Source organism: Taudactylus pleione, unplaced genomic scaffold, assembly GCF_031769625.1.
Source record: "Taudactylus pleione unplaced genomic scaffold, aTauple2 ptg000397bl, whole genome shotgun sequence".
Classification (NCBI taxonomy): Eukaryota; Metazoa; Chordata; class Amphibia; order Anura; family Myobatrachidae; genus Taudactylus; species Taudactylus pleione.
The window spans coordinates 4,828,373-4,855,000 of NW_028284799.1; the positions used below are offsets into that span (position 1 = coordinate 4,828,373).

At 44.7% G+C, this 26,628-nt stretch overlaps 1 protein-coding gene across 1 annotated transcript in view; it reads left to right on the forward strand.

Annotated features, from left to right (window-relative positions):
- Positions 1–26,628, forward strand: part of USP32 (ubiquitin specific peptidase 32) — a 220,236-nt gene that overhangs the window by 138,514 nt on the left and 55,094 nt on the right. The window contains exons 11-16 of the mRNA XM_088446361.1: positions 1,454–1,515; positions 1,602–1,704; positions 11,268–11,445; positions 13,581–13,756; positions 18,123–18,263; positions 25,056–25,173. Of these exons, the coding sequence (XP_088302487.1) occupies positions 1,454–1,515; positions 1,602–1,704; positions 11,268–11,445; positions 13,581–13,756; positions 18,123–18,263; positions 25,056–25,173 (778 nt within the window). The remainder of the gene's footprint in view (positions 1–1,453; positions 1,516–1,601; positions 1,705–11,267; positions 11,446–13,580; positions 13,757–18,122; positions 18,264–25,055; positions 25,174–26,628) is intronic.

The following is a 26,628-nucleotide window of genomic DNA, read 5'->3' on the forward strand; positions in this document are numbered from 1 at the left end:
TATGATTGGCTTAATATGATTAGTGATTGGGGAGACTGTCTTAGTAGATCCATTAACTGCCCAGTTTAATTTCTACCTGGGTCAATTATACAAAGGGGATCGTAATCTCATGGGCCTCATCTTAGTAGCCACCATAGCAGCTATTGCCCAGCTATGAAGGACTTCCTCTGTACCATGTCTAGTGGCCATAGGAAATAAAATTCAAAATCACTTTATTTTTGAAACGGCAGATTGCAAATCCTCTACTTTCGGCTTCTTCACCCCACATGATCTGGTTCCGTTGAATACCGGGAGGAACAAGGGTGGATGCTCAATTCACAGTAATGTTCTAGTTCTTGGTGTTTTACATTTTCCTACCACATTATATATGTCCAGTGTGCTTTAGTTTTGGTATTTTCGTTTCTTTTACTAGGTTTTGTAATTTTGGGCTGTTGCCCCCCCTTTTTGCTTTGTAATCCCCTATTTGCTTTCCTTTTTCTTCTCTGTATCCTTATTACTTAGATGATCAATAAAAACTATTGTTTAAAAAACAAAAGTGGGTCATTCAATGGATGAAGTATTAAATACACCTTTCTAGTTCTTGATAGGACCTGCTTGATGCCAAAACAGCCTAAAGATGCTCTTTTGGCTTTAAGTCTGGTGACACTGGTGGTCCTTGAGGTACACTGACTGTACTCATTGTGTTATGTATCTGGAACCAGCCTAAGATAACAAATGCTTTGCCACTAGAGACTGGGTAGACTGTGGCCATAAAGGGAAGCACATGGTTTGCCACTATACTGTCAAATTTAAACATTGCTTAATTGGTGTTAAGTGGCTTTAATGTGTGCTGAGAAAACATTCCTCCCACCATTACACCACTACCGTCCTGAACAAAAGCCAGTATGGATCCACGGGTAAATGTTTATAACAGACACTTGCCTTAAAGCACAGGTTCTCAAACTTGGTCCTCAGGACCCCAAATAGTGCATGTTTTCCAATTATCCTCACAGAATCACAAGTGAAATAATTAGCTCCACCTGTGGATTTTTTAAAATGTGTCGGTGAGTAATTTAAACACCTGTGCTCCTGCTGGGTGACCTGGAAAACGTGAACTATGTGGAGTCCTGAGGACCGAGTTTGAGAACCACTGCCTTAAAGCATTATATAATGTGTGTATATACGAGAGTGTATGTTGAGCGTGTGTTGACTGAAGTGGAGATGACAGTATGGAAAATGTCAATATATGGAATGTGATAGTATTACTATTTCAACCGTAGCAAAAGTGGGGATGTGTACCATAATGACCATTAAGTCTACTTGAACTTAATTCACATGCTTAAATCCTGTCTGTGCAGTATGTTATGGTATAAATCACCTGCGTAATCTCCTAATAGTATTTTATTATACAACAAAAGACAAGTAATTTTTTAACATCCATAATGTTCGTACTCATGTCTCCCTTAACTTTTAGGTTTGCCATATAGTTTTGGGTTTAAGACCAGCCACCCCAGAGGAAGAGGGACAGATCATCAGGTACAGTCAATTTATTATGGACATAATTTATGAATAACTCCATAGACCATATATCACACACTAAATCTATTGGTCTTTGCCTACAGAGGATGGTTGGAAAGAGAGAGTCGGTATGGCCTCCAATTTGGGCACAACTGGTTTCTGATCTCTATGCAGTGGTGGCACCAATGGAAGGAATATGTTAGATATGTAAGTCCTTATTATGCACATGGCAATCTGTATACAAACATGAAAAAGTGTTGGAATATAGCTAAATTAAACATTTTGTAAAGTAATTGTAGTCAAACAATGGTATCTCGCTTTATACTTCTATAACCATGCACATGGAATTATAGTAGCTTTGTGACCTAACAGAGTGGTTTCTAGAAATGGAATAAGGAATATTTATACAGGGAAGTTATTGGTGGTAAGACCTTTTGTGCTGTTACCTGGAACTGTACAATGGAATAAGTAATTAGGGAGGCCAGAAAATAGTATCCATATATATAGCAACCATAATTACTTCACTTAAAGTCCCTAGTTTAGTAAATCCAGAATATATTATATTTGCTGTTTCTACTTCAGGGTCCATAGGGTATCCACAGGATACCTTGGGGTATAGGTGTGACGTCAGTCGCAGGGCACCAAAGAGTTAAGCTTTCAGCCTCCCAGGATGCACTAGGTCCCCCTCCTATACCCCGCCCCCGGGCCAAGGCACCTCAGTTTAGTTTGGTGCCCGGCCGGAGTCGGGTGCACCTGTTGGAGTGGGGGCTAGAAGAGCCCCTGAAGCTTATTCTTCATGCAGCTGTGGCTGCACAACTGGATGTACAGCATGGACAGTTAGTCATGACGACCATGCTGTCTTCCCTACACCCCGCCGGTACCAGAACGCCGGTACTGATCCGGGGATGCTGGTGGGCGTCTGGGGTCACAGCTAGCGGTGACCCCAGATGCTCCGGACCATGGCCGGATTCAAGGGGGACAGAGGTAAGCAGCGGGGTCCCGCGGTGGGTCCCCGCTGATCACATGGTCCTAAGTCCCCAGGCAGGGGGCTCCCTGGGGACTGGCTGCAGCGTGGAGCCAGGCGACCAACCTGCGCTTCCACTACCCCCTGGGACAGCGGACCGCAGCAGAGCGGTAGCGCTGCGGCGTCCCAGGGGTTAAATGCATGCCAGGGGAGCGCGCCTTCCCTGTCTCACAGCCGGCGCCTCCCCCGCTGCACACAGCCCTCTCTGCATGCTGCCGACTGGTCCTGTGGCAGCGCTCCTCCCCCAGGCCAGCCTCCTCTCTGCTCCTCGGCGGCCATCTTCTCCAGAACGCATGGTGAACGCTGCTGGAAGCGCTGGACGGAAGCATCGTGGTCTGGGTCCCCCCGCATACCTCTCCTCCGCTGTGGTCAGGTCTGTGTATGCAGCGCTGTGTCCTACCAGGCCCTGTGTCTGTGTAGTTGAGTGATCAGCGCTGTTAGTGCAGGAATTGTTATTTCTCTGCATTGTATGTGACTGTGCTAGCGCTGCTGCCTGTAATCTTTTCTTCATCTAAACTGTCAGCTTTATTACTGTCCCTGTTCTTTCTGCTAAAGCCCTTGCGGTGCGGTGCTGCAGGGTGGTCTCTCGCCTATTTAATACTTAATTGGTGAGAGAGGTCACATACGTGGTGCCATCATGTCTGAAAGTGATTTTCCCCTCCGGCTACAGTGTACCACGTGCAAAGTACCGTTAGCGGAGGGGGAGGGTAGCGCGGAGGGCCTTTGCCGGCAGTGTTTGTCCATGGCGCGGCCTATTACGGTTACAGCACCGGTACAGGAGCCGCCCTGGGCTTGTTTCGCTCAGGCGTTAACAGCTTTAGTGGGCCAGTTAGCTCCGCAGCCCGCGTTTACTCCGATGGGTTTGTCCCAGCAGTCTGTGGTGTCGTCACCCATGCAGGGGTTCCCACGACAATTGGTGGTACCCCACAGTCTCCCTATTTCCCCGCTCCCGGGTTCTCAGGAGCCAGCGTGGGTTAACTCCCTGACGGGTTCTGTACAGCACTTGTCGGATGTGTTGCAAGGGGAGTCTGTGATGCGGTCTCATAAAAGGCCGGTGGCGTCTCTGTCCGCTCCTTATGAGGATGACGAAGGGACGTCTGATGATGGGGAGATTCTAGATCCTTACGATCAGGAACCTCTCCATACTAAGGACGCTGATGCTAAGTCCAAAGTATATATTCCTGGACTTATTCGGGCGGTCCGCACAGCCTTGGTGATTGAGGACGAAGTTCCCCCAGCGGCTAAATCTAAGTATGCCTTTTTCAAAGATGTGAAGGGCGATGCCACAGTCTTTCCTCTTTCGGGTCAGTTGGTGGACCATTTAGAGGAGGCGTGGAAACAACCTGGCAAAAGATACCAGCCGCAGAGACGCCTGGCGGTGGCTTATCCGTTCGCGGATAATTATTTTGCGAAGTGGGAATCCCCTCCACAGGTGGATTCTCACGTGACCCGTCTTGTCCGTAGTGCCACATTGCCGATGCCATCCATGTCCTCCCTTAAGGATGCTACGGACCGCAAGGTAGAAATCTGCCTGAAGTCCGCTTATTCCCTTGCAGGGGGGGCAGCACGGACGGCTATGGCCATTTGCTGGGTTGCCAGAGCGATGGAGCGCTGGGCGGATTCATTAGAGGCTTCTTTTGAATCCGACTGTCCGGCCGATCAGGCGGAGTTGATTGGCAATCTCCGTGATTCGGCCACCTACATCAACGAGGCGGCTCTAGACATTAGTACTCTGGTGTCTAGAAGTAGCTGCTCGTCGCACCTTGTGGCTGCGATCCTGGAAGGCGGACGCAGATTCCAAGAAAGGTCTGGAAGCGTTACCGTTTACCGGAGAAGTTCTCTTCGGTCCGGATCTGGATAAGATTGTGGCCACGCTGGCGGCAGCCAAATCTGCCTGTCTCCCGTCGGCCGCTGCTCCTTCTGGTTCGGGACCATCGTCCTTTCGGTCATCTAGGGCCCAGGGCAGGCCCAAACCACAGTCGTTTCCTCGACAGGCTGGCCCTAAGAAATCGGTCAAGCCCCGGAAGCAGGCATGGAGTACCAGACGTCCGGCCCCCAAGCCAGATGACAAGCCTGCGGCCTGACGGTCCGGGCCTCCCTTTGGGGGATCCCAGGGTGGGAGGCCGCCTGCTACAGTTCGCCCAGTGTTGGTCGACCACTACGACAGACACTTGGGTTCTGGAGGTGGTTTCTCACGGATACGCCCTCTCCTTCCGGCACAGACCCCCGGCTCGCTTCTTCACCACGGGTCTCCCATCAGACCGGAACAAGGCTACGGAGCTGCGGAAGGTATTGCACACTATGCTCCAGGCTGGAGTTATAGTGGCGGTTCCATTCTCCCAGAGGGGCCAGGGTTTCTATTCAAATCTATTTTTGGTACAGAAACCCAATGGGTCATATCGTCCGATTCTCAACCTCAAAGCACTCAACAAGTCTTTGCGGGTCCCGAAGTTTCGGATGGAGACCCTACGGTCCATCATTCTGGCGCTGGAACCTGGGGACTACTTGGTGTCATTGGACATACAGGACGCTTACCTGCATGTCCCTATTCTTTGGCGCCATCAACAGTTCCTCAGGTTCGCAATCAGCAGCGACCACTTCCAGTTTCGGGCGTTACCTTTTGGCCTGGCAACAGCACCACGTGTTTTCACCAAGGTGATGGCGGTCATGGCGGCTTCTCTGCGGCTGCAGGGAGTCCGCATGTTGCCGTATTTGGACGACCTGTTATTGGTGGCAGGATCTCCAGAGCTCCTGTTACGCCACTTGGACCTGACCATTGCACTGCTGCAACGGCACGGCTGGCTAATCAACTGGCAGAAGTCCACTCTAATCCCGTCTCGGAGGATTCTGCATCTTGGAGCCTTATTGGACTCGGGACAGCAAAGGATCTTCGTGACGGAGGACAAGATCTCTGCTTTACAGTCAAGGGTGCGCAGTTGTCTGCACAGCCGCCGGGTGTCCTTACACTCGGCGATGAGGTTACTGGGCTCCATGGTGTCGGTGTTCGACATGGTGGAATACGCCCAGTTTCACTCCAGACCTCTGCAGCACCTGATCCTGTCCAAGTGGAACGGGCTGACTCAGTCTCTGAAGTCCCAGACGATTGTGCTCACCCAGGAGGTTCGCCTGTCCCTTACGTGGTGGTTACAGACGACCCACCTCAACAAGGGACGTCCGTTCTGGGTTCCAAATTGGGTCCTGTTGACAACGGACGCCAGTCTTCGGGGCTGGGGAGCAGTTTCGGGTCCACACTTGTTCCAGGGCAGGTGGACGCCGACAGAAGCGGAGCTTCCAATAAATATCTTGGAACTCCGTGCGGTCTTCAATGCTCTCCAGCAGGCACAGCGGTTTCTCCAGGGTCGCCCGGTGCAGGTCCAGTCGGACAACGCTACCACCGTGGCCTACATAAACAGGCAAGGAGGAACTCGCAGTCGGGCGGCTCTCGTAGAGGTCTCTCGGATCCTGGTTTGGGCGGAGCGCAATCTTCCGGCCATATCAGCGGTCTTCATCCCGGGAGTGCTCAATTGGGAGGCGGACTTTCTAAGTCGCCAGGACGTTCATCCGGGGGAATGGTCCCTGCACCCGGACGTTTTTCAACTACTGGTGGACAGGTGGGGTCTTCCAGAAATCGACCTCATGGCGTCCCGGCACAACAACAAGTTGCCGGTGTACGGTTCTCGCACAAGAGACGAAGGGGCGTCTCTGGTGGATGCTCTGTCCGTCCGGTGGACGTTCCGGTTCGCATACCTGTTCCCTCCGGTCTCCCTTCTTCCACGGGTAATCCGGAAATTCAAACAGGAAGGAGGGACGCTCCTGTTGATAGCTCCCGCGTGGCCCAGACGGCACTGGTTCTCAGACCTTCAGGGTCTGTCCGTGGACATTCCTCTGCGGTTGCCGCTACGACCGGACCTTCTGTCTCAGGGTCCTTGCCTTCACCCGGACCTGACTCGGCTGTCTTTGACGGCGTGGCTGTTGAGACGGCCATGCTGAGGTCCCGGGGGTTTTCCAGCTCTGTGGTGCGTACCATGTTGCGAGCTCGGAAACCGTCTTCCGCGAGGATATACCATCGCGTGTGGCATACGTTCTTCCAGTGGTGTCGACCGAGAGGTTATGCACCGCGGGAGTTTCGTCTGTCTCGGATTCTCGCCTTCCTGCAAGCGGGACTAGATCATGGGCTTCGCCTTGCTTCTTTGAAGGTACAGGTTTCGGCCCTATCTGTCTGGTTTCACCGTAGGATTGCTACAATCCCGGATGTGCGCACCTTTATGCAGGGTGTTCTCCGCATTCAGCCGCCCTTTGTTCCACCTGTGGCGCCTTGGGATTTGGCTGTGGTCCTGAGGGCTCTCCAAGGACCGCCGTTTGAACCACTGGGCTCAGTGGATCTTAAATGGCTAACAGCTAAGACTGTTTTCCTTCTGGCCATTGCTTCGGCCAGACGTGTTTCTGAGTTAGGGGCTCTTTCTTGTAGACCCCCTTTCTTGGTTTTTTATGGGAACAGGGCAGTGCTCCGCACTCGGCCCGAGTTTCTTCCCAAAGTTGTTTCCCAGTTTCATATTAACGAGGAAATAGTTGTTCCGGCCTTTAACTCACCGGGTCTTTCCGTGGGTGAGGCCTCTTTGGATGTTGTGCGGGCCTTAAGGACTTATGTTGACCGCACTTCTTCGTTTAGGAAGTCGGACGCTTTGTTTGTCCTCTTTGGCTTCCGTAAAAAGGGTTGGCCTGCTTCAAAGCAAACTTTGGCAGCCTGGATCCGTATGGCTATTTCTGAAGCTTATCTTCATGAAGGCCTACCGGTCCCTCCTTCTCTGAAGGCTCATTCCACTAGGTCTGTGGGTCCTTCGTGGGCAGCTCGACGTGGTGCCTCGGCAGTTCAGATCTGCAAGGCTGCTACGTGGTCTTCTGTCCATACCTTCGTGAGGTATTACAGGTTTGACACCTTCGCCTCTCAGGATGCTTCCTTCGGGCGGCGGATTCTCCTTTCTGCACAGGAGCGTCCCCACCCTTAAAGGATACTGCTTTGGGACATCCCCAAGGTATCCTGTGGATACCCTATGGACCCTGAAGTAGAAAATTAGAGATATGGTAAGAACTTACCCTTGTTATCTCTATTTCTACGAAGTCCATAGGGTTCCACAGGACTCCCGCCCTGTCGCACCTGTGCTGCAGATGGGCTTTGCTCTGGTCACCGGTTTTCCGTCTCCCTCTGGTGAGAATGTGATTCTTGTATGTGTCCAGATCTTTGTTCTCTCTCTTCCTTCTCCTCCTCCGGCCTATGGCTTGGTAACTAACTGAGGTGCCTTGGCCCGGGGGCGGGGTATAGGAGGGGGACCTAGTGCATCCTGGGAGGCTGAAAGCTTAACTCTTTGGTGCCCTGCGACTGACGTCACACCTATACCCCAAGGTATCCTGTGGAACCCTATGGACTTCGTAGAAATAGAGATAACAAGGGTAAGTTCTTACCATATCTCATATTTTTTAGTTTTTGTAAATATAGCTTTCATATAAAACATGAGGCACATGAATATACTGTGTGTATAATCTCTGTTGATACAATTACTTTGCGTAGGTGCGAAGTGATGTCATGTTTTTGTTATTCATTAGGAACGTGTTTATATGTTACATTTTACATTAATATTTTAAGTCCTTTTCGAGTTTCATGAAGGGTATCAAAGTACTTGGCCTGCATTACATGGTCACTTGATCCCGTGTCTCTAATATCTTTACCTGTTAAGCTGCATACACACGTAAAGATTTTCTGTCCAACCATCCAACTAGTTGATTGGTTGGAATGAAAATCTGGTAAGGTATGAAAGCAAATGACAATCAGCAATTTGCTCCCAAACACTGGAAAATGGACAAAAACTGTTGTTTGAACAAATTGTTTAGATCAAACATTTAACAAACTTGTCTGACGACCATTTTCATCTGTTTTCTGCCATTTCAGAGCAAATTGCTGATCATCATTTACTCCCATACATTACGTGTGTATGCTGCATTACACTGTGATTGCATTATCCCATGTATACTGGACTCTTGATAACACATTTAATTGGCATATAATTTTCAATAGATAAGTGAAAATGTGTTGTGACAGTGGAGTGTGCCCGTGTCTCTACCCACTGTCATTGCTTTGACATGTGCTGCATTACCAGCCCCAAGGATTGATCATCCACGTAATACTAAAAAGCAGAAAACAGATTTGCAATGCATAAATGCTTCTCTACCACAAATACCATACAGATTGAATAAATATTATTGTTTAAAAAAAAAAGTCTTACTTTGCTTACTACCAAAATATGGGCAATGATAATTAAGTATTTTTGGAAAATAACGTACAATGAACAGACTAATATATGGTGCACACACCTGGTATGCATGTTCTTAGAAAGCTGTGGGACTTTTTTTTTTGTCTCTGGGTTGTAATAAAAGCATATTGGGGTCTATTAAGTTAGGAGCAAATTACTCGCGGCTGCGTGTAAATGCTGGTGTGCCAGAATTGTGGAAATCCAGTCGTCCGAGGCAAAATGGGGTGGGTGGATGGGAGAGCAGCTGCCATTTCCAGCGTTTCTAAACCATTGCAACGGAAATTCACCCCAATAATGTGTAATTGAATTGAAACCCTTATACCGTTGGGCCACTAAGAGGTCTATACAGTCATTTTTTTCACAATCTTTTTTTTTTTTGGCTGTGTTTTTATTAGTACCATTAATGCACAATATTCATATGAAAGTTCATGGCCTGCAGACAGAATCTATTTTTTCTAAGTTTCTGTTTTGCTCTTGAAAGCTGCCATAAGTGCATTTAAAAAGACATTACAAGGCACAGACAGTATCTTTGGCACCACAGGTTTAGAAAAGTGGGTTTAATAGAACATCTGTTTAATTACAATATATATGATCCTAAAAATCCTTATCATTAGTGTAATTTACTTAAAACAATTGTAATTTGCTGTTACTGCATGAAAAGCTTTTTTTTATTTTATTTTATGGAGAGCTATAATTGTTGCTTTAATTGTAATTGGCTTATTGTGACTGGTAAATGAGATGGTGTTTCTGAGGGTATTTGCTCATGTTTCTAGATCTTACTGTTTGGAGGTCTTTTGTGGAGGGGTTTATTTTCTTTTTGACAATCAGTTGAGTGTTTGTTAGACACATCTTTTAAGTCAGCACTTTGCAATCAAAGAGCAAACATCTACCTCTTTACCTGCTCTGTCATGTTTCCAGATCTTTCTGGAGCTGGTTATATTCTTAGCTGATAAGCTTGGGTACACACTGAGTTATGTGTCGACATATCTGATTCTGGGTACACATCAGAACGATGTAATGAGCGACGAAACGATCACTCATTCCGTCCTTTATTACACTGCATGGCGCCACATGTGATATCGTCAGGTCTGATTTACAGCACATTAAACCTGATGACATTGCATATGACCTAGGGAGCACGCATATTGTGCATACACACTGCACTATATGCACGATTTGTTGTTCCAATTTGGCATAATCGGCATGACTTCACTCCAGTGTTGCCCAGCTATAGTCCTTCATGCAAGTGATGTGCTGGGAAGGGTAACTGCAGGTCTGATTTAAACCTGAGAGTAATTAAACCCTGAGGCCATTAGGGGACATGGTCATGTGTCTTTTGCAATTGGGGTGGTTGGGAAAAGGGTAAATTGTTACTCCAGTGAGGTTCGACTGTTTCGGTAAATTGGTTGTGATTTTTTGGTTGGCAAGGGATGTGTTATCTAGTTGAATTATCTGTGAGTTTAACTTCCTGCCCAGCCTCTTTGTCCAGAGGCTTTCCCATGGTATGTTAGTAGTTTCCTTGTCTCTTTCGTGGTGTCCTGATGTTTTTGTTTTGTGACTTGATGTTTGGCGGTACGAATGGCTGTTTGTGTTGATTTAGTCAAATTAAATGGTTGAGTCCTCCTTTAGTTTGGCAATTGCTACTGAGAGCCTCTGGGTTGTCTGCACCACTCGCTCGAGTGGGTCCACCTAAGTTGTATATAAGGGAAGGTGGTTCACCAGCGAATGTTTTTGTTGTTTATGGTCATTTTGTCAGCCTTTCTATTTGCCATCATTCTCACTTCCTGAGGGGATGAGGGGTGTTGCCTGAGTAGGAGGGATCCTGAAATGGTTTTGCTTGCCCCCATTTTAGTTATGTCACAAACATCACACTCCATTAGAACATGCGTCTAAGACACTGTCCTATAAAAGAAATGATAGGAGAGCTTTGGCAGGTACCTTATGGAACCACTACTTAAAGGGACAAAGTCAGTGCACTTTGTCCCATGAAGTGAGGATTCTCCTTTTGGGCCTCAATCATCACATTATAATTAGGGGTAGATTAAATATTTCTTCTAAAAATTAAAAGTGGTTGTGTTACAGTAGCATCCAGATTTTGTCTATCATTTTCAAGGATGCAATAGAGAAATAATAGACAGAATCTGATTGATTGCTTTCTGCTGTCAGAAAACTTTAACTCTAGAGGTTTTCAACTATCCATAGAATTCACTGTATTGTGGGCGGAGCAGTGTGTGAACGTGACGTGATGTGACTGATCACAAGTGCTATTCTGTCAGATGTCACATTCACTACACACCTGGCACAGTTATTGGAACGGCCTTGCAAAAATATAAATAAATGCAAAAACGTTTCTTTTTTTTTTTTGTGTTTTGTTTTTTAAGTGATAATCTTGAAGGCTATACTTGTTATCTTGTGTCAGTTTTCCTTTTGTTTTATTTTAGGAATCTAAACCTGTTGTTATTGAGCCTTCTCCATCATTAAACGGCAGCCGACATTCACTGCCTTCATTGGATCAAAGGGAAGATGACAGGGGCGGCACTAATTTACATGGCACTACAGAAGATAAATCTTCTGATAACATATCTACTGCTTCAGAAGCTTCAGAATCGGCAACGAGCAGTAAGAGTAAAGGCTGTTTCCAAGCAGTGTTTTTATGTCTTGTTCCATCTGAGGTGAAGCCCACAGGGAAATTAATGTTTCCAGTAATAATATATGGCTGAAAATAAAATAAGATATCCATATTTTTGTTTTGTACGATCATAGGCCCCTTAAGTTCATTTATTTGTATAGAGAGAAATAAGTTATGCACAACAGAGTAATATCCATTCCCGCAATGCAGCTATCATTTAGGGTGAAATTTAGAAACGGGCAACACACAAGTGGACACTACCCGTATAGGTATAATATGCTGGATATTACAAAAGATAAAAATAGCTGTACAAAAATAGGCTGGAAAACTGTCTTTTAGTGCAAGGATAACACTTTACCTCTAAATGCCAATTAGTTACTTTTATAAATATGTCAAAAGTTCACATTTTGTGTTTATATTTATTTAAATCATTTGGTGTAGGCTTCACATACATGTATAGGATTTCTTATTTAAAAGCGTATTACTTGGTTTTTTAAATAACTTTCTGTAATTTTCAGCACCATAATTAAAATATGTCAAATAGAAAATAGAAAATACCCTTTCTTTGCACACATTGTTATCCCTATTAAAAGGCTTATTTAATTAGCCATGCGTTTGATGAAAATAGCTTAACACTGTTAAAAAGCTGTGTCCGCGACTTTTTGTTACTCAGTTAGAAATCAACATAACGTTAACGCCGGTTTCAATGGGAGTTAACTCAGATTTTAGGTTACAGACTAGATGAAAATCAATTTTAAGGCAAATTGTGGTTACACAGTGCAGTACCCCCGTGACACCCCTCCCAATGAATAATAATGTATTTTTAAATTGGAAAATGTGACCAATAAAGACATCTCATTGTTCAAGTGATTTACTCTAAAAAGCAGAAAATGGGTTAAATGATGTGGGGACATGTACAGTATGTTGGCTGTTGTATTGCTACAAAATGGGTGATCTTGTAGTTGGGAGTTGAAAATGTTTTTTTCCACCTTTTTACACACTTGTGTATATATACACATTTAATAATCACTATAGAGACATTTTAATGTACCCCAAGCATCGCTGAACACTTTTATTTGCTGAAACACACTTGTTGGCTATAATTTTTCCATCATTTTTAAAAGTTGCAAAAATCAACAATTTGACACCATTTAGCTGCCTCCTATACTTTGCTTATGGGCACTAACAGCCTTCTACACTAAACATAACAAAGTGGAAGCTTCTCAAATCAATTCGGCAATACTCTTCAGGTGCATAAAAGGGAGGGGTCCTACTAAACAACAAAAAAAACAGAAAGGGGGATGTACCCCAACAAATTGTACCTGCAACAATACTTGAAAACTATATGGTGATAGAAATTCAGCGATTTGTTGCATGCATTTGCAAATACATGGTAAACCACCAGGCCAACTTCACAGCTTCTCTGATTCTGGTGGTCCCTACACTGCATGATAACAGTATCCATCCTTGGCCATGTAATTGTCTATTGTAAGGCCTCATAGTAAAGCCTTCTACACTAGTCTGCTATCTTATTTTCCACATTTCAGGATGTTTTCCCCACTCTTTCATGCACGTCACGCACAGTTGCACACTCCAGAAATAACGCTTGAATTGCCATTTCTAATAATTTGCGTGGGAATCGGGAGCACATTTCATGTAAATATCTTGTTAAATGTGCGTAATGTTAACCCACAAGCACAGGACAGGAGCACAGCGTCTAGGTTAATAGCCCCCAAGTCAGAGGTTCCTAAACTCCATCATTTACAGTCCGCTTTTTATGGATATCCATGCTTGAGCACAGGTGACTTAATTAGTACCTCGGTCAATTTGATTTAACCTTCGGGACTCAAGCGTGGATATCCTTAAAACCTGGACTGTAATGGTGGGGTTTGGGAATGTCTGCCCTAAGTATTTACTGTAACTGTAGGAGGATGCACTAAGGAGGTTGTGATAATGTCCGTGTCATGGTTATATGTATAACAAAGTTTCACTGGTCACTTTTATGTCTTTCTGGTTTTCTGAACCGTGTTGGTACCACACTTGTGCTTATATTTTGCCACATTTTTTAGTTGTCATGTGCATGTAAAGTAAGGATAAACACATAGCAATCTTCTTTCTCTTTCAGCTTTCATTTTTTCAAGCACGTCAGGTGCAGATATGTGCTTTGTACGGCAACATAATACTTCAGATAATAATAACCAGTGTATGCTCGGTTCCATTAGCAGCGTATTATCACATCTTAATCCGCAGAAACCTGGGGCCATTGACAACCATCCTCTTGTAATGCAAGAGAATGTAAAGGTAAGTTGCACATTTAGCAAGAATTGTTTACCATTTGTCACTTGGTGTTACAGGTAAAGAAATGAAGCATTGAATACTGGGATTCTGATTACTGACATTAACGTTTTGCTGTCAATGATGGATGAGCTTTTTGCTTTTAACACAAGCACTGCTTTCACTTGTTTGCAAAGCATTGAACAAGTAATGAGGGAGCGACCACTGGCAATGTAGGTACATTGCAGTGCAGTAGGTAGGTAGTGCTTTTATTGCTGTTCCTGCGAGTAGTGCACACCTATGTGTGTACACAGCGCAGGGTGCCGCTCACCGCAGACACAATGAGAGAGCAGCTGAATGTGGGAAATACCTCGGGTAGCTGGTGGGGATTCCTGTCTGGCCAATTAGGACTAGAGGTCCTGTCGTGAGAAGTGCCACTCCAAAGTCTGACACGCGTTTAGTCATGGAGCTTCATCACAAGTTGATGGATGAGGATTTTTTATATTTTAGCATGAGCACATCATGGGACAAACTGCTTCATACTGTATAATAAAACAATTTAGTGTTATTAAAGACCACTGGCAAACAATGTGACTTCAGCAAAATTCCATATGAATATGTGAACAGACCATTAAATAAATGAACAGACGAGTGGATGAAGGTGTTATGTAACAATTTCAAGAAAAATTACTTTTTTAATGGATGAAGGTGTTATGACCTAGGGATCATAGTAACAATGTCCTTTTAAATGTTAGTAGACTATTTACTGATCTTTTGTGGATAAAAGTGCTATGTTCAATTCAAATGAAGGTTTTTCTTTTCTTCTAAACATAACACCTTCATCCACTCGCCTCTTCAAATGGTTTAAATAATGTCCTGGAGAACTTGACTTTTTTCTAATATTAGCAAGGTCAACAAAGAAGTCCACAACAGTAATCAAACATGAAACATTTAGTTCTTCTTGAAAAAGATTTAAAAAAAATAAATACATATCATGTATTTATAACTCTGTACTTAAAAACTGTTTTTGAATGGTTCTAGATGTACCTGTTCATATTATGTTACTGATTCAGAGCAATTTAGTCAGAGCTCTGTAAAGTGAAGTAAAATCTCTCTTAAACTGCTTAGATATAAAAAAAAGCAGATATTAAAGAAATCACACCTGTACCTCTTAAAATCTAGTGAGATGATACTGTCAGTGTTTCCCGCAATATGACCAAAGATTTAAACTTACAGCAATACAATGGATAGATAATTGACAAACATACAATAGGTTTTTGAAAGGAGTTCAATTTATCATTTGCCTTTTGGATTAATAACTACAGTTTAAACCTTCTGCTGTGAACCCCACAATAAACTTTGAAAAAGCGCTCAAAGCAATGAAGGTACCAAGTCATCTCCCCCGCCTCCTTGATTTTTATGTTAACAATGAATGAAAGCGTTGAATATGGGCAAAATTTCTCAAAAATGGAGAAAATAGAGCTTCAGGGCTGTACCCTGGCACCTGATTTATGTGCTGAATTTTCAGAAGCAACATCAAAATCTGCTGATGATTTAGGAGTAATGTTAAGCATCTACATCAGTCCTATGCTAACAGATATTGGACACCTTACATTGTGTTGAAATTTATCTCCTGGCCCCCATATTCCTTCACAGCAATAGGTTGTGAAACTTAAGGGGCCTATCCATTTTCCGACTTTCTGCACGATGCGCCCAAAAGCAGGAGGTTTTGGTCGGAACGTGCAGAAAGTCTGCAAGTGGATAGCTGGCAAGGACCAGCGATGCACGTGCACGCTGGGTCCTTGTCGACCCCGACTATCTATCGAACATGCCCATCAACCTGACGACGGTCATCAGATTCGGCATGTTAATAGATAGGGAGGTTGGGCTCCTGCACTGAAGACGTTCAGTGAATGTCTTTTAGTGCGGTACCTGCACCTCAGCGACATGAAAGTCTGAACGCTGGACGTTCAGACTTTCATGTTGTTAAATGGATAGGCCCCTGAACTGCTGAGGGAAGAAAAAAAAGTTATTCTATACTTAATTAAAGGAAGTCAGACTATGCATTGTATGAGCAAATAGGGACAATGCAGCTCAAATATTGTATTTAGAAAAAAATTGTGTGGCATTTTCCCTTTGAGCTCCACACTGCGGAACCAAAACATAACAAAATATAAGCACCTACTGAAATTGGTATTTAAAAATGCTATAAACCTCAACCTTTATTTTCTTACACTAAAACCTCACGGGAAGAAAAATGGTGGAATAGCAAGTGAAAGTCTGTGTTTGTTCTTAATTATAGTGTATATGATATGTTGTTGGTAAAGTAACATTCACAGATGACTATTTGTAGAAATTTTGAATATTCTGGGGGAATTCAATTGTTTCCTCACGCCTGTAAGTAATGGGCGCCCCATAGGCGATATTCAACGAGAGAGAGTGCCCATTACTTAGTGCACATGTTGCTTCCAAATGCACCAGGTTTAGATGCGTAAAGCAGCTAAACCCATGCAAAGTAATAGCCGCGCAGACCAAACGCCTGACTTTTACTGCCCGCAACCTCAGGTGGGTGCGAGCAGAAATAATGGCTGCCCGCGACACTCTCTGCTATTGACATAAACAATAACAAAACTATTTGAGTCCATGAGATTACTTGAATAACTTATTTACATGCTGCAGCAACCCACAGCATTTTGCCATAGGACTTTCATAGTTCTGTGATAATGTAACGTAATTTAAAAGGATTAACGATATTCCCACAAAGCAGTGACGCAAACTTCTAGTTACACTTAATCACAGTTGTTTCATAGTCGATAATTTTGTTAGTTTTGCACTAAATAGACAACAACCTGATGTTAATGCCCTTTTTGTTATATTTCCATACTGCGACGGCAGGCATGGCCATATTTGACTTATAAGCATTGAAGGCATGTACTTAGGGCGGCATCTGATTGGGGATGGTGCTGAGGATTGGCTGGTATTCTTTCCCCTTTACCATATTTTTTGTCCTGCACCAGTGCTACTTAAAGTGTGTGTGGCATAAGAAGAAGGCTGTGGATGGCTCACACAGACAGCAATCTGCTTACAGTGCTACGTACTGTAGTCTGCATTTCTATCGATGTCATTGCTCCCTGTTCTATTGATCTGCTCTTTGAATATAGAAACATTCAAATGAGGTTGTCTCTGGTGAGATAGGTGCTTCTGTGAGAGTTCACAATTTGAAAATGGCTTTATTATGTTTATGACACTGGTAGCAGAAAAGGATGAGGAACAGTCCCATTATAAGTGATGGTAGAGAGAAATTATGGGAGCAGGGATTGGGAGAAGCACTTAAGAAACAGGTAGCTCATGATGCCTAGAAAGTATACATGGGGGGAAAAAGCAACTAAAATGTGGAAACGGGACATGCAACAGACATTGAGAATACATAAGGTCGCATACAAGAGATCTGGGGAGCACATAATATACCTTTTGAAGCACAAATGGCGAATATTGTTCAAGTAGAGTCTGACTTGACTCATCAACTGTCTGCAATTTACTGTGTCTCTGCTGCAACAATCTGTTTGCCATAGCAGGTGAAGACTCTTTGGAGGGTTATGTAATAGGTTCCAAGAATATAGGATAGGCGTGATTTTGTTGAGTATGCCGCTAAATTTATAATCGGTTATAAAGCTGTTTTCTCTGAATCTTGGAACCTACTACATAACCCCTTTTTGACTACGAAGACTAGGATACTAAGCTTCCAAATGTACCAATACTACCTCTAAATAAACTATATTGTAGCCTTATGAAACTATAATAAGAGCCTAGCGCCTCCCACAAAATTTAATGAAAACATACAGGGGCTACATCTCCTCTGAATTATAATGGTGGTTGCTTGGAAAATGCCATCTTTGAACAGTATCCACATAAGGCTGGTGCTACTCTTATGAAAGCTGAATTTCCATTTTACCTGAGTTTACTTGAGTTGCTCTGGTGAACATCTAAAGAGTCTGTTTCTTGGTAACAGATATTTCAGGTAGATTGTGGGATTATTTTAGTAAAAAAATCTACTCTGTACAGATAAATTAGGGTCCATACACAGTGGGTAAAACCATATAATGTTACCCATGTTGCAGTTAGATGTGTCCACCATAAATGACACATCTAGAATAGCTGGAATTATATAAATCATTGATCTCTGAAAAACATGACCTAAGTACCAAGATCAGGACACACTTATATTGGATCTCTCCCATGCTTTAGTGAGTATAGTCTTTCTTGGCATAGAGATAATCTGTTTCTACAATAAACATCCAGTGCCTCGGAAGTGTTACCCAGTGGTTTATGGCTTAATGAAAATACTATGTGGTGTTAACAAATTGCTGAACCCTTTTTGATTTTGTTTGTTTAGGTACCCACCTTAACACTGGAAGGAGGGCGCTTGAAACAGAGCCCTTCTCTAGTCCGTGGCAAAGATTATGAAATAGTACCAGAGCCCGTATGGAGAGCACTTTATCATTGGTATGGGGCAAACTTGTCCTTGCCTCGACCAGTAAGTATCAATTGTCATTTGTGTAATTCACACAGGTGTAGTAATTAACACATGTTCTTTAGATATTAAGAATCATTGGTCTATTTGCCATCTTGATAATGTAATTTCTATTAACCTTCTGTCATGATTTAAAATTCTAAAGCTTATTGAATTCAGTAATCAGGTTTGTTTTGCTTTTTACATTTGTTTGTTCTAGGAGCAATATATTCCTATCATTGTTTCTTCTGCTAAACCCTCTAGTAAACAATTTATTTTCCAAATAGTTTTTCAACAGTTGACATGCTGTGCTAAGGTTTATTTCCGTCATTTGTACATCGCAAAATAATACTTGTATATATCGCTGTATATATCCTTAAATGTTAATTTTTGAAGGGTTTTCATAAAATGTAATTATTAGTGAAACATTAAACAGTCTTTACTTATGCAATGAGTTCATATGACCAGATTAATCAAAATACTGAAATAGTCAACAACCTGTAGGACCTGTGGAATCTGTCTTACTATGTGGACTGCACTTTCCATACTTGCAAAATTTATTGTACACACACAGTCCAAAAGGTCCATCTAGCATTTGATATAAATATTACTATGACTATAGGCATTGTAATCCTCATGGTGTTTATCATTTTTTGGTAAGTCCAGTAACGCTATTGCTTTTTTCCCTGCAAATTAGTTTTTTTGTATGCAATTCCTGAGCAGGTGAAAAGATAGGGGAAATCTTTATTTCTTCTTCAGGGTCCATAGGGGGTCCACAGGGTTGACCTTGGGGTATAGGTTGGGAACTAAATCCGGGCACCACACAGGTAAAGCTTTCAGCCCCCAGGATGCACTGGGTCCACTCTCCCTATAACCCTGCCCCCAAGCCAGAGGCACCTCAGTTTTAAGTTGGTGCCCGGCCGGAGTCGGGTCACCGTTAACACAGGGGGGGCTGATTAGCAGCCCCTAAGCTACTTTTTATTTTATGAGTTTAAGGTTTTTTATTTCTTTTTAGACTCTTCAGAGCGGCAGATTCGGACTGTCCATAGTACGTCCAAGCTGCCGCTCCTCCACCCCACCGGCGCCAGTACAGATTTGGGGATCTCAACGGGACCCCAGAGTCTGTACTAGCCGGACTCCACGGGCGCCCAGGACTGCTGCCGGATCGACGGGGACATTTATGCAGTCCGATGCCTCCAGTCTCTGGAGGTGGGTCCCCCCCATACCCCGCGTGTCCACTAGACCACTAGGGACTTAATGATCGGCAGCTGGCGTCCCAGGGGTTAATAGCCGGCCAGGGGAGGTAGCCTCCCTGTTCAGCGGCTCCTCCCCTCAGCTCAGTGCGCCTTTCAGTTCTATAGTCTGGCGTCCCTGAGCTGCCTCCTCCGTTAGTCACGCTTGCTCTGAGGTCTCCAGGCGGCCACTTTATTTCTATGGTGCAGCACAGAACTCCTAGGACAGCAGTTGGTCCAGTTCCCCTGCGTACCTCACCATTTGGGTATGTGTACACAGCGCTATAGCCTTCCCAGACACCGAATCTGGGCAGTTGAATGTAGTGCCGTTTGCAGTATATTATATGTAATGTTTATGTATATATATTTCTGCATTGTATGTGACTTATACTAGTGCTGGCTGTCTGTGCTTTTTCTCTCACCTGTCAGTATATATCTATCCTTTATCTTTACAATCTTCCCTAATACAGGTGTACTTAGGGAGGTTCTGAGACGTTACTTATATATACTTGTCAATATTTTTGAGGTTTGTCATATACTATTGCGTGCTGCACGTTGCCATATTTTAGATGGAACTGTGTGTTGCATACGCTGATAAAGGGTCCCTGCAGGTAATCCTAGCATCAGTCAGGACCAGTATAATGCTGCTTGATATTTCCACAAGGATGGTTAGTCAGATAGGTCTGACCAGAAATTAAAGCACAATACTGCACCCATTTTTGCTATCCTGCAAGTCATGGACAGAGGGTTTTACTCCGAAAGGGTTATGTATATGGCACCGTCAGGTTTCTTTCTCAATATCCTGGCCTCCATTGCGGATCGCCTGGCGGCCCACATTGTTGTAACTTACTTGGGGTTACTTCAACATGCTGCCCTTTCATCTCAGGGTATCTCGCAGTTTCTTTCGGTTTACTCCTGTGACACAGACTCTCTCTCCCTACCGGGGTTTTTCACAGTACATGCAATTCCCTCATGTACCACTACAGTCTGTCATTTCCCTTGCAGGGATTATCACAACAGCCACCCTGGGTGGATGTAATTTCTACGAAACACAAAATGGCGTAATAAACGCCCTGTGGTTACTTTCCAGTCTGCACTGCTGTCGTCAGCCAAGAGTTAACTGTATAATGTATCGGACTCCTTCCCTCTCACACGAGGGGGAGCCTAAATAAAGTATTATTATCCCTGCTTTGGTGCTGGCGGTCAAGTCCATCCTAGTTATAGAGGATGTCAAACCTGCACCTAAATCAAATCACCCTCAGTTTTAGTATTGTTGTCTTCGGCTGTGTTCCCCTTCTCTGACGAGTGGGTGGATCACGTGGCGGGAGTCTGGCTATCGCCAGATAAGAGGCATCAAAAATGCGTTTGGCCTCATGTTTCCTATTCCCTGAGGGTCATTACAAAGTAATAGGAATTACCTCCTGGGGTGGATTTTCATGTTACTCGTCTGTTTAAGACCGCTACTACGCCTCCCGTTCCTTCCCGGACGGATTCAGCAGATCCGTAGGTGGTAACTTTGCCTGAAATCAATATACTCGCTTTCAGGGGCTGTTGCCCGTCCAACCATGGCTTTCGCATGGTTGGCTAATGTTATTGAGTCCTGGGCTGATGCATTTGTAGAGCTGATTCCCTCAGAAACTTCTGGGGATCAGATGTCTTTTGTTGCTCACATAAAAAAATGCAGTTTCATATGTTGGAGTAACTATATTGGATGCTAGTCTCCTCACCTTCAGGGTTTCAGCTGCGACTGTATTCGCCGCCATACCCTATGGCTGCGCTCTTGGGAGGCAGAGGGGACTCCAAGATAGACCTTAAAATGGATACCCTATATTGGGGAGATCTTGTTTGGTCCTAACCTTGACAAGATTATAGCAACTTTGGAAGTATCCCTAACTGCTAAATTTCAGCCTTCAGCTACTCCCACTACAAGGCCTCGGACTAAATCTGTTAAGTATTTTTGTCCTCAGGGACAGCCTAAAGGTCAGTCTTTTCCTAGGCTGTCGGCCTCCACGAGGGCTACCATACCCGGTACCGAGCAGACCTGGACATCCAAACGTCCTGCTTCTAAACCTAAGGATACACCTTCAGCCTGACTGGACACGTCTACATCTCGGGGATCCCAGTGTGAGATACCGACTTTTCAGTTCGCCCAGTGCTGGTGTCAAGTCACTACGGATACTTGGGTAAAAGTTGTTAATATTATTATTATTATTATTATCATTTATTTATATGCTGTCACAAGTGTTCCGCAGCGCCTTACAAAGTACATAAACAAATTGACCAGTGACTTACAGAACAATACAATACAGGACCAGGACATGGATAATATATATTGCTGCACTAGCGACCACAGCAACACTTCCAATTTTCGGGCTCTGCTCTTTGGCCTGTCCACAGCCCCACCGGGGTTTACCATCTGGGGCGCAGTGACTGGTCCGCACTCCTTTCGGGGCAGTTGGACGCCTGTCGCTTCCGCCCTGCCAATCAACTTATTGGATCTTCAAGCTGTCTTGGGCCCTCGCTCTGGCCTAACACATAATGTAACAACAGTGGCTTACATCTAGGAGACACTCGTAGTTGGGCAGCAATGACGGAAGTGTCACACATTCTGATACAGACCAAGGGCCTCCTCCCGGCCTTCTCTGCGGTGTTCATTCCGGGAGTTCTCCATTGGAAAGCGGACTTCCTCAGCTGTCACGACGTGCATTCCGGGGACTAGTCTTTTCTCCAAGAGAGGTTTCAACTCCTGGTGAGCAGAGGGGGCCTCCCAGAGATGGGCCTCCTTACTCCTTACTCTATCACTCCTTACTCTAGCCGGTGTTTGGGTCCAGACCTAAAGGTGCTGAAGCAACCTTTGGTGACGCGTTGTCAGTGAATTGGTCCTTCAGATTTGTGTCCCTGTGTCCTCCGGTCTCCCTTCTTCCTTGAGTTCTTCGGAAGTTCAATCAAGACAGAGGTACTGTTCTGCTGGTGGCTCCAGATTGACCCAGATGTCACTGGTACTTAGATTTTTGGAGTCTCTCGATTGACATTCCGTCCTGGTGCCTCAATATCCGGACCTGTTCTCTCAGGGTCCTTGCCTTTCCCTGGACCTGGATCGTTTGTCTTTGACTGCGCGCCTACTGTGGTCCTAAGGCTTCTCTGGCTCTGTCTTCATCGGGATGTTTAGAGCGTGTAGGCCAGCTTTTGCTGGGATCTACCTCAGAATGTGGCATACATAATTTTTTTATGGTATCGTACCTGTAGCTACGATACTCAGGTGTGTAGGATTTCCAGACTTTCTGGCATTCCTTCCAACTGGCTTGAGTCTAGCCCTCCACCTGGCCTCCCTGAAAGTGCAGGTCTCTGCACTGTCGGGATGGTTCAGATGTGGAATTGCTCCACTCTCGGGTATCCAGTTCCTCCTTTGCGGGTGTTTACTGGATTTTACCTCCCTTTATCCCCCCTAGGGTCACCTTGGGATTTGGCATTGGCTCCTTCATGTGAACCACTGGGGCCTTCATGTGAACCACTGGTTTGGATAGCCCTTGCGTGGTTTATGACTTAGACTCTCTTTCTTATGGCATTTGCGTCTGCCAGGAGAGTGTCGGAATTGGACGCGTTCTCATGGGACTCCCTCTTCTGGATATTTTACCAAGACAGGGTTGTGAGTCGAACTTGCCCTTTGTTTCTTCCTAAAGTGGTTTTTGAGTTCCACATTATTCAGGTACTTATTGTACCGACATTTCAGTCTCCAGTCCTATCAACTGGGGTGGCCTCATTGACTGTGGTCCGGCCTCTCAGGATTTACGTAGTCCATTCAAGTTCCTTCAGGAAATCAGACTCCTTATTTGTGGTCTATGGATTTCTGGATTTCACAGGAAAGGATTGCCGGCCATTAAACAGATATTGGCTGGATGGCTTCGTATGCCTATCTCAGGGGCCTACACATAGGAAGGCCTTTCTGTTGATGCTTATTCTACTCGGGATGTTGGCCCCTTGTGGGCGGCTCACTGTGGCGCCTCGGCTGTTCCGCCTTGCAAGGTGGCCACATGGTTTTCTGTCCACACCTTTCTAAGGTAATATGCATTGGATTCCTTTGCCTCTCTTTATGCTTCCTTTGGGCGACGGATTTACCTCTCAGCACAGGAGCGTCCCCACCCTTATAAGGACTGCTTTGGGACATCCCCAAGGTCAACCCAGTGGACCCCCTATGGACCCTGAAGAAGAAAATTATAGATATGGTAAGAACTTACCCTTGTGATCTCTTTCTTCGAAGTCCATAGGGTCCACAGGGCAACCGCCCTGACGCACCTGGTTTCATATGGGCTGTGTTACTGGTCACCGGTTTCCCTTCTCCTTCTCGATGAGTATGGTTCTTGAGTGTTCCAGTCTTCTCTCTTTCTTTCCTCCTTTGGCTACTTACAAACTGAGGTGCCTCTGGCTTGGGGGCGGGTTATAGGGAGAGTGGACCCAGTGCATCCTGGGAGCTGAAAGCTTTAACTGCGTGGTGCCCTGATTTGGTTCCCAACCTATACCCCAAGGTCAACCCTGTGGACCCTATGGACTTCGAAGAAAGAGAGATAATAAGGGTAAGTTCTTACCATATCTCTCATTTTAAAAAAATTAGACTAATTGCAGAACATCTGGCTCACCCCTCCTACTGAATAATCACGCACTTTGCAGGGTTTAAATAGCATAATTAGGCCATTAAAGACATGTCCATTTTTAGATGAATTTCTCTCTAAAAAAAAAAAGGACAATAATGGGTTAAATGATGTGGGACAGGTATGTGGAGGTGTAAATGATGTGGGACAGGTATGTGGAGGTGTAAATGATGCGGGACAGATATGTGGAGGTGTAAATGATGCGGGACAGATATGTGGAGGTGTAAATGATGCGGGACAGGTATGTGGAGGTGTTAATGATGCGGGACAGGTATGTGGAGGTGTTAATGATGCGGGACAGGTATGTGGAGGTGTTAATGATGCGGGACAGGTATGTGGAGGCGTAAATGATGCGGGACAGGTAGGTGGAGGCGTAAATGATGCGGGACAGGTAGGTGGAGGCGTAGATGAGGTGGGACAGGTAGTTGGAGGCGTAAATGAGGTGGGACAGGTAGGTGGAGGCGTAAATGTGGTGGGACAGGTAGGTGGAGGCGTAAATGTGGTGGGACAGGTAGGTGGAGGCGTAAATGTGGTGGGACAGGTAGGTGGTGGTGTAACGAGCGTTTTTCAACAACACAAAAAAAAAATCACATTAAACGCATTTTTGTACCTCAGAATACTGTAAAGATTTACATTTGCTGAAAAACACTTGTTGCCTATCATTTTGCAAGAACTCCCAGTACTTTCCTCGTAGCCACTATAACTGCCTTCTATATGGTCCTACTGTCTCAGTTGTCACTTTTTTGGGGTCCAGGATGTTTTCCCCACTTTGTCATGCACTTCTCCCAGATCAATTTATGTAGAAATCTTATGGAGTCCCGTATTGACCCTTATTTGTTCTTGCTGCATACTTTGGATAATTTTTTCTACCAGTTACGGTAATTGCAGCTTGATACTATGTATAATGAGATGCTTTCTTTTATTATATCTTTTATTAGGTCATCAAAAATAGTAAAACAAGCCTTCCAGAACTGGAACTCTTTCCACGCTATTTGCTTTTCTTGAGACAGCAGCCAGTGACGCGTCAGCAACAGTCTAACATCTGGGTGAATATGGGTATGATGAGCCTGAGAATGTTTCCTCAGCATTTACCCAGAGGTAACGTAAGAATGCAGCAAGAATGGGGTGGCATAGTTTTCATGCCAGTGTTACGTCTGTTAGCTCTGCAACCTGCATATCTGTACAATTGGGCTTTTACCTAAGGTCATGCACAAGAAAACTTAAACTAAAAATAAAATTAAATGTTAGTAATAAAGTATTAAAGAAGAGTTCCACTCAGTTTTAAATCTTAAATTGGATGGAGTTATATTTATGTCCTACCTATGCCTATGTACCCCAAAAACCTCAGGGTTCCCTGGGTCCATTCCATTCTACTGTGTACTGTACTATCTCTAGGCTCACCGGACATGGTGGTGGTTTCAACAGCCCTTCCCTATGTACTTTCCATAAGCATGCAGTAGGAAGTACATCTGGAGCGGGTAATTGACAACACCACCGCCTGTTTAAATGGGACGCAAATTACAGAACAGCAGTTGGAGGCTTCAGACACCCCTACAATGTGTTATATGTGAATAATAGAGTAGGTTTAATGTGAACATGGCGAGTTGGGTACAGGATGCTGGCTCTCTGGATCCTGGCAGTCAGAATCCCGTCGCCGGCATCCCGACAGGGTTAGGATACCGACACTGGTCATCGGTCACTATCCTAACCCTCCCCCTCTCCCTACCCTAACCCTTCCTCCCCGATGCCTGAACCTAACCACCCCCTCTCCGCACCCTAAACCTAACCCTCCCCCTTAGTGTCTAATCCTAACCCTCCCCCTAGTGCCTAACCCTAGCCCCAGTACTTACTGTCGGGATGCCTGCGCCGGGATTCTGACAGGTGTCTGGATTCCGACGTCAGTATTCTAAGAGCTGGTGTCCCAACTGTCGGGGTATTGACCGGATCCCGAACATGGCAAATGCCATAGTGTTACATTTTAGGTTCCTGGGGCATTCTTAAAACTAGATACCAGATATGTCCTCATACACTTAGTGTCTATACGCCATACAGCGAAACGACCCCTGCTACTGAGACGCTTCGAGAGTAGCATACTGATTTTTTCTTTAAATTTTACGTCTTATACACAGTGTAGAATCAGTCAAAAGCCACTCACCATGTACTAGAGATGCTAGGCTGTGTCATTAACTGCACAGGAATTGATTTTACACACACACAAAATTTTAGATTAAGCACAACGGAACTTGGCGTGGTGAAAAGCCGCGCCCGCTGGCATTCCGTATTGTTGACTTGCGTCTCCTTACGCTTGGAGAGGCAGAATATAGTGGGTAAGAGCAGATAAGCATAGTACAGAGTAGTGCAGTCAGGGTAGGCATTACAACAGCTGAGAGGGGCTGTTTTATGCAAATGTTGCCGCAGTGTAAAAGGACACATCTGTATGACTTCAGTCACTAAAAATAAGGACCTGCAGCATGCTTTGCATTTTTATTTAAATACAATAAATAGTTTTAT